The sequence below is a fragment of the Haplochromis burtoni genome, unplaced genomic scaffold, assembly GCF_018398535.1.
Source record: "Haplochromis burtoni strain Fernald_Lab_line unplaced genomic scaffold, NCSU_Asbu1 Contig_55, whole genome shotgun sequence".
NCBI lineage: Eukaryota > Metazoa > Chordata > Actinopteri > Cichliformes > Cichlidae > Haplochromis > Haplochromis burtoni.
In genome coordinates, this window is record NW_024582416.1 from 1936994 (window position 1) to 1945404 (window position 8411).

The window sequence follows — 8411 nt, forward strand, 5'->3', positions numbered from 1 at the left end:
AATTAGGTTCTGATTGAGGGCGTCTCTCAAGCACAAAAATGTAAAACACAATCCATCTATGTGTATGGACATACATAAATACACATGCACATATGCACACAGGTGTATAAACTAACAATATAATACACAATCTAATTCTTTTATACAGAAATTACAGGATTATAGAAGTTAATACCAAAGAGTGCAGTTGCAGTCTAGCAGTGTGATAGTTCAACCGCTTAGGAGGGAGATGGCGAGGGGAAAGAAACTGTTCCTATGTCTAGTGGTCCTGGTTTGCAGGCTTCTATACTGTCTGCCAGAGGGCAGTGGGCCAATAAGTCTATGTCCAGGGTGTGAGGGGTCTGTGATGATTTTCCATGCCCGTTTCCTGGTTCTTGAAAGGTGCAGGTCCTGGATGGAGGGCAGGGGGTGCCAATGATCTTTTCTGCTGCCAGTACAGTCATTGCAGCCTGCTCCTGTCCTTGCTTATTTGGGCCTTGCCTTCCCAAATACCAAGAAAACCTGGTTGGGAAATGGGGGAAGGAGCACAGGACAGACTCAATGACTGCAGTGTAGATATGGTGAGGGGAGGCCAGTGTTGAGGGATATCTCCCAGTCTTAAGCGTGTTCAGTTCCAGCTTGTGCTGACTGCATCCAGAGTACTAGCGCTCAACTCTCCTGCCGGTGTACAGACTCAACATCTAGAATGAGGCCAATGACAGGTGGGTAAAATGCATATCAGGTTCATTTTTAAATGCATGTTGAAGGGCAAAATATTCCTGAGATGACTGTTAAAATTATTACAATTTGAAGGCTATTATACAGTGGTATTAATTTAACAACCTGAAAAAAAGATTTTGATCAAAGTTAATGTCTCCACTTGTTTCAAAAGAAATAACATCTGTCATTTATTGCTTTTATTATTTATTTATATGCCCTCCGCGGACCATCTCTGCACTGCGTGGGTGATTAGTGGCTCCCTGCACAGCTAAGGGCTGCACACAGGGACAAGACGCACTCAGGTTACGATCGGATCTTCCCTGGGCAGGGGAGAGGTGATGAACTGTATGCCACTTTTTCATTGGCATACATTAAGTACAATGTTTTATTGCCTACGGTGGGGCAGGTCACATACTGGGTGAAGGTGGGCAGTGTGGAGTCCAGCGAGACATGATTAAAGTCCCCTGATATTAGAAGAAGAGCTCTCGGAGATTGCGTTTGCAGTCTGCGGACCACAGAGAGTCACAGGCTGCCTCCACGGATGCTAACGGCTAATAGCTCAATGTCTGTGTTGCAGAGTTGTTCTTTCACAGCGACGTGCCCAGAGATACCACAACTGTCTTTAACAAACACAGCCAGCCCCCCTCCTTTCCTCTCACCGCTGTCTCTCTGTCTTGTCCGCCCGCAGCAGCTGGAAGCCGGGCAGCCTACTCACAGAGGGAGTACTGCCAGGAAGCGTTTGCGATGTCGTTCTCCTTCTGTACCCTTAGGTAAAGAGCTTGGGTGTTATATTTGACAGTACTCTCTCATTTCAGTCTCTCATTTCAGTCTCACATTAATTACATAACCCGATCTGCATACTTTCACTTACATAACAGTAACCAACTTAATCCCTTCCTTACTCCCCATGCTGCTGTATTTCTTGTCCATAGTCTTATTACTTCCCCGATCGATCCAATAGGCCCTGCATAAACTTCAACTTATTCAGACCATATTACCAGAGTTCTTCAACATCTTCACTGGTTGCCCATAGAAGCTAAGATAAACTAAAATCTTAGTTCTCACATTTAAGTGCATCCATAACCTTGCTCCTCCTTATCTGTGTGATCTGCTTCATATCACTTATTAATGGACAAAACTAACAGTGGATTTAAATTTGGTATGCAAATAGTAAAAAAGAAAACAAAACAAATGCTTACATTAATGCTTATATTTGTGTACATGTTTAATGATTCAAAAATGACAAACATTTTGTTTATTATTGGTATTTTTTCAGTGAAGGACAGTGAACGCTTGTCATAATAAAAATCAATCAATCAAATCAATTTCATAATGAAAATATTCAAAAGAAAGGCAGAATGGTTTTCTAATATTTTGTAAACCTTTAGTTATGATACCTACATAGTAATATTAAATCTACAATTGTTAAATAATTTTGTGGTTACCTACTACATGACAATTTATTAGTACATTCAAAATATTTTCAAGCAAATAATTCAAGTAAGAACCCGGGACAAGAAGGGGATATAAAATGCACAATAATATACAAGGACCAGTGATCACAAGAACCAAAATAAAACCGGAACTAACAGGAACCTAAAGATTACATTCTAGAGTCTAGTTTCAAAGACTTAAGATTATCTTGCATTAAATGAGATCTGCTGAGGCATCTCATAAACTTATCAGCTATACAAGCACATTTGTTAAGACAAGCTATGATTTGGATGATTGAGTGATTTATTTAGTAAAAAAATGAGAAGAAAATGAAAATGCTGGCAGTTTTCTCAGATGAAAGCTTGTTCATACAATATTATTGAGAGGTTTTGTCCCGATTCGCGATGTTGAGGACCAAAACAAAATACCAGAGGCCCAGGAGGATGCAATCAAACAGATGGGTTTATTGAACACACGCGTGGGAAGATGTACACTGCAAAACATCAGATGTAGATCTTTGCCCAAAAATACACTTCAGATTGCTTTTACAACGTCAGGGTTGGTTAACGCCCCTTCTCGCGTTGTACAAGAACATAATTTGTATTTTAAGAACATCATTTGCATGTTTTATAGACAATGAGCAATCTTAAGAGATAAATGCAGACACTGAAGTTCCCCTCTCTAGCATCTTCTCCAAATATGGCGATGGATTCAGGCTCTGACGTTTCCCAGGGACTGGTCCTCCTTTTTGGCCCATCTTCTGTCACCTGTTACTAAGCAAAACTCAAATGCAACAAGAAGCCGGATACATTCAGGCCTTCACTCAAGCCTGTTTCTAGATTATATGTATTATATGTGTTTTGTAGGCGTGTACGCAGTTTTAACCTTCTATAGCTCCAAGTCACTTACACAATAGATTGTCTGGACATCGCGCCAAACAAAGCTTACAACCTCCAATTAATTGACCGAGCTTCAACTCTTTAATAAGCACAAAATGCAATGTGTATAAAATGGTCTTAGCTGTACCTGTAATAAATAGGTTAATGTAATGCCAACAGCTTCAATAAATGTTTTACTGAAATGATGATTAATTTGATCAATGCAATGGTAATAATGATGAATATGAGTAGCAGTAAAATATTTCCCTTATTCCGCAGTTTCCAAACCCAGAGCCTTTTTAAACACACTCTGAGCATCGTCTGCAAGCATGTTGAGGAAAAACCTCAGAGCTCTGTAGGTTGTGACAAAAGACACACTCATTGCTAATGGGATTCCAAATAATGGAATAAATCTGGACCCCTCCTCTGCTGCCATTAATGCAGTTGTGCCTGTTAAGTGGGACAACACCTTCAGGACGAGATCATTGGTTATGTTTTTGGCAGCAAGTGGTGACTTAAGGACAGCATGTAATTCATCTAAAGACACACCTGAGGTGGAAGAAAGCCTTTCCAGTGAAGGCTCATCAAGACCAAAACCAGTTAGATAATCTACTATAGCTTTCACCATTATGGTTAGATCAACAGTAACAGAAAGGAAAGGAATCGGTACGCCTGCTGCCATTGCAGATCCAGCAGAGTATAATTTTATCTTGGCCTGAAAGGCTTCTTTCTTCTTGTTGATGATCTCCATGTTGATGTTGGGCATGGCAAACAGCAGAACATCCCTCTTATGTGCTGGGAGTTCTTTCTCTAAGGTATTTTGTAGGAGAGGGAAATCATAAAGGTGGAGTTCAAAGCTGGACACCAGGAAGACCTTAGGAGACGTCATCCCTCCTTTTTGAAGACCTGTGTTTTAAGAAAATCCAAAATCCCATAAAAAAAAAAAATTACATCCTTTTTTAAACTCTGAAATCTAAAAAGTTGCATATTAGCAGATATCCTTAAATTTGGTCTTTGATACATAAATTGTATTTATGACTCTGGCTCTAGAGAATCTACACTAGTTAACAAAGCTGACATGTTATTAAAAAGACAAAGAGTCTCAGTCAGCATGTTGACTGGACTGAAATCGGTTTATTCACACCTCACACCTGGTCATACCAGTGTGACCAGTTCTAAATATACTAACATGACAATCTTCAGGGTGGCATTTATTAGGGTCCACAAAAGAATTCTAAGTAAAGATCTTGTTTGGTTTTTAGAGGTAAGGGAACTAAAAAAACAAACAAAACAAAACCCAGTCTCACCTTGAATGCAGTTTCTCTTAATCCCTTCAAGACTCTTCTCTAGACTGAAATCTTTCTGAGTTCTTTCTTCAGCACGAACATCATTGTCAATTTTGGAGCGGACAAAGTAGAACTTTTTCTCCATCTTTTGAATCTCCAGAGCGAGTTTCACATCATTTTCTCTGAAACGAGTGTCTGAGATGATGATGAAGAAGTCAAACTTTTCAAATTCCATTTTCTTCAGATACTCATCAGCTGGAAAATTGGTAGTGCCAATACCAGGGAGATCCCAGAATAAGACATTAGGATAGTTTGGATGTGGGTATTTTGTAAGCTCCATGGTGGTTTCTACAGCACCAGTGCGGGCTGCCCTCTCATCTTTGTGGTCTATACCTCTGAAGGCATTAATAAAAGTGGATTTACCAGCACCAGACTCTCCTGTAATGGCAATGTTTAATGGAATCTTTTCTTGCTTTTCTAAACATTCTTGAATTTTCTCAGTTGCTGCAGCAGTATCATTGTTTTCCAGGGCCTCTTTCACTTCAGCAATATCTACTATATAGAAATCCAGTGGATCCTCCATGTTGATTCTAAAATCATAGTATAGTTAAAATATCACTGAACTGTTTCACCAAGCACTACTATCTTGACTACAATGATTGGATATAATGATATTACATTTGACTTCAGATGATTCATCAGAACACACAAAAAACTTAGTTCATATTTTCTGCTTTTACACTACTTATTCTTGCTTTGGAGAAAACTATCAAAGAGATCAAGAGTGACACTCTGAATGTTAACAGTTACTTACTTAAACTGGTTTCTGGAGCAGAAACAGAGCTGTCCTGATGTCAACTTTGTGCCTTTGAAGGAGACCAAGATAAAAATCTTGTTTGCCTGTTTAAAGTGAACTCAGATCTCAGGAGAGACCAGTGTAAACTTTCTACTGTCATGGAAAAATACAGTGAAACCAATATAGCAGAGAGAGGTGGAGCTTGGCATGTTTTTGAAACACTTTCACTTTCACTTCCTCTAATTTGCTACTGACTTCTTGTAACTCAAGTGTTGTTTAGGTTGCAGGACTTGCTTTACATACTTGCTTTACATAAGAAATGTAGGAATTTAGAAAAGAAAATATGAAAAGGCTCTGCTTTGTTTCACTTTTGCTTTGACATAAATATGCTTTTAAAACAAATGCAGAGTTCTACTTTAATAATTCTAAATGGTAAATCCTGGTAGTTTATTAAAGACAGGTCTCAGATGTTCTCATTTCAAAGCTCTTGTCTTTAATCAAACACTACTGTACAAAACTTTGGACAATACAACCGGAAAATCTTTTGCCCACAATGTTCTGAATGTATTCTGTGATCATGGTGGTTCAATAATAGTCCAACAAAAGTGAACTTCTCATGTTCTGCTTTTCAACTGTTGAGATCTACAACATGTCCTATGCTGATGTTTCCCAAGAGAAACTAAATCAACCATCTGTTTGTGTGCCTTCTTTTAGACTCGGTGTGATATCCTCTATACAATTTCTTGTAACACCAAAGAAGAAAAAAAAGAAAAAATATTTAAATCAAATTTTGTTGTATTTGGAACAAGTCCTTATCTCTCTCCATCCATTTCCCCTTGTAAATTTAGACCAGACACTTGATGAACTGTAGAAACCCTAATGTCAGCATACAGTACTGAGGTTGTGTAACAAGAATATTTGTTTTACTGATAGACTAAAACAAGTCTATTACACAGACTTTTGCCTCCTTGTGCACTCTGTACCAGCTGGTTGATGGAGATGGTTTCCTACCACAAAGTCTTGATCAATCATGGTAAAGGGGACATTTTTTCTTTACTTTCTGTGACCAAGTGTTTGCTAAAGGGTGATCTATTTCAACGTCATAGCAGTATGTGAATTTAACTTCTTTTATTGTAAGAATCAAACTGCTCTCAATTCCTGAATTTTTTTTCTGTCCTAAACCTTACTGTAGTCAAATATATGTACTGTTTCTGAACTATTGCAGTGTGTGTATGGTATGTATGGTAGGACTGGATACATTCTGTTGTTTACTGGTTATGCCCTGTGATTCATCCTGAGTCCTTCTGTTTAGTATTCTGTTTATAATCAGGATTTATTTTGGTTTCAGTTTTGTAGAACAGGTACGGGATTTGTTTGTGACATCATACAAGGGCGTATCAATGCTATTTTAGTCAGTGAAGGGAAGTTTAAGTGGCACAAGAGATGCTAAACAGGAATATCCAGCCTCTTTCACAGCCCAGGCATCAACCAGTTCACCACTCTTTACACAGTACCATTCTGATGAAGGGCAGAAGAATGTTTTTGGAAGCTACAGAGGAGTCCTTAAATGTCATCCTAAATGGTTTAAATGTGGCTTAAATGAAGTAATTTTCACTAATCAGCAACTAAATTCTAACAACAGCTGATCAAGCTTAAGTGCTGCTGTTGTTTAGCGCGACATCCGCTGGTTTCCTCTTTCTGGCGCAAAGTGGGCGATAAACAAACAAGAGAGAAAAGCCGATCAGCTGATCATTGATCAGTTTCATGATTGAAGTAGAAAAAGGAGAGGGAGGGTGAGAGGAGAAGAGGCAGCTGTGCGGCGTAAACACAGAATAACTCCAGCTTTGTGTCTTTTTCATTGTAGCTGAAGTCCGGGACAAACTGTTCCTTTTCACCTCAATACGAAACGCAATATTTTCTCTGAATATGAGATGATTCCGTTTTTTACGGGACAGTTGGAAACTCTAATAATTAACCTTATAAATAAAATAATAAGTTCAACATCAGTAACATCATAGCACCACCCAGCTGTATAGAAACTCCGTCATGCTAGCTAGTACGCAGTACGAGTTATTGTAACTGACTGTAAAAAGTCAGCACAATGAAAATAAACTCACCTAAACTTGGTTTATATCTGACCCAGATAGATGCAGGCAGTTGCAGTCCTAGCCTGTTTGGCACCCGGGCGAACACTCCCTCTGGCCCCCCCCCCCCCCCCCACACACACACACACACACACACACACATAAAAACATATTAAGGATTGTACATTAACATAAAACTGTTGTCGGAACCATACTGAATTTCACCAGAGAAACACACACACACACACACATATGAAGAGAGAGAGAGTATGCATAGTATGCAAACGGCTACCAAACAGCCATCATAATTCGTCATACAATGAGAACAGGACAAATCAACAATTGACAATGACTAATTAATATTAAAATCTGTAACATAATGTATTGTTTGGAGTTTAGTCTGTTACTGTTACTATTTTTACCATTTCTTTTGGAGCAACTGTAATCCACATAATTTCCTTAGGGATTAATAAAGTATTCTGATTCTGATTGTTTCAGGATGACCTGCCATTATCCAATGACACATCTGCTTACCTGTATCTTTTGCTCGTTTCTCCTCCTCTTCTTTTCTATTTTTTCTAAACTGAGCACCTGATGGCTTTGAACTTTTCTTGTCCATCTTCCATTGGTTTTAATTTTGCACTCCAGTATGAACACAAATCCCCCAACTCGAGGATCACCACAACATAACCTAATAGACCTACACCTTAGTTCACAGATTCACTTTGTCTAGGTGTATTTCTGGGATTTCACACAACCCAGGATTCAAATCATGAATACATAATGGGCTTGGATTTACAACATTATGAATGAAATGTGCTCTATTTGGAAGCAGCCGCCCCCTCCCCTTTCGACGGGTTGTGTGTGAGACTTTAAATCATCAAACTGTAAATTTTAAATTGTTATTGATCCCTTTACCCCGAGTCCTAAAGTGTATATTTATTTTCTTACTCTTCTTATATTTATTGTTTGTTTACTTGCACTGCTGTAACTGGAGCCTCGTCGTCTCGTCTCTCTATATACTGGACTGTATGTAGCGGAGATGACAATAAAGTTTACTTTGACTTCAGCAGCAAGCAGGCGCACCGAGGGCTCTCGCGCTCACGATTCTCTCGGCGATAGAAAACAATCGGTGCCTATGCCATTCCCAATACGCGCTGGCTGATGTCGGGGCAGCATGAGTACAAGCAATTTTTTTTTTTTTTTTTTTTGCCAATGCCCGGATGCCGCCCCG

At 39.0% G+C, this 8411-nt stretch overlaps 1 protein-coding gene across 1 annotated transcript; it reads right to left on the reverse strand.

The window, feature by feature from the left end:
* Positions 1-2577: 2577 nt before the first annotated feature.
* LOC102292331 (interferon-inducible GTPase 5) lies at positions 2578-6718 on the reverse strand. Its single transcript, XM_042220809.1, has 3 exons — positions 5112-6718; positions 4319-4887; positions 2578-3917 (listed from the first exon to the last, which is right to left on the reverse strand). Exons 2-3 carry the CDS (start codon positions 4878-4880, stop codon positions 3280-3282), a joined length of 1200 nt encoding a protein of 399 aa, XP_042076743.1. The 5' UTR covers positions 4881-4887; positions 5112-6718; the 3' UTR covers positions 2578-3279.
* Positions 6719-8411: the final 1693 nt, after the last annotated feature.

Bases quoted from the DNA above. Each gene is read 5' to 3' on its own strand.
- LOC102292331 (XM_042220809.1), bottom strand. From the start codon at position 4,880: ATGGAGGATCCACTGGATTTCTATATAGTAGATATTGCTGAAGTGAAA. The intron at 3,918-4,318 runs GTGAGACTGGGT...CTTAAAACACAG, and splicing joins TAAGAGAAACTGCATTCAAG to GTCTTCAAAAAGGAGGGATG.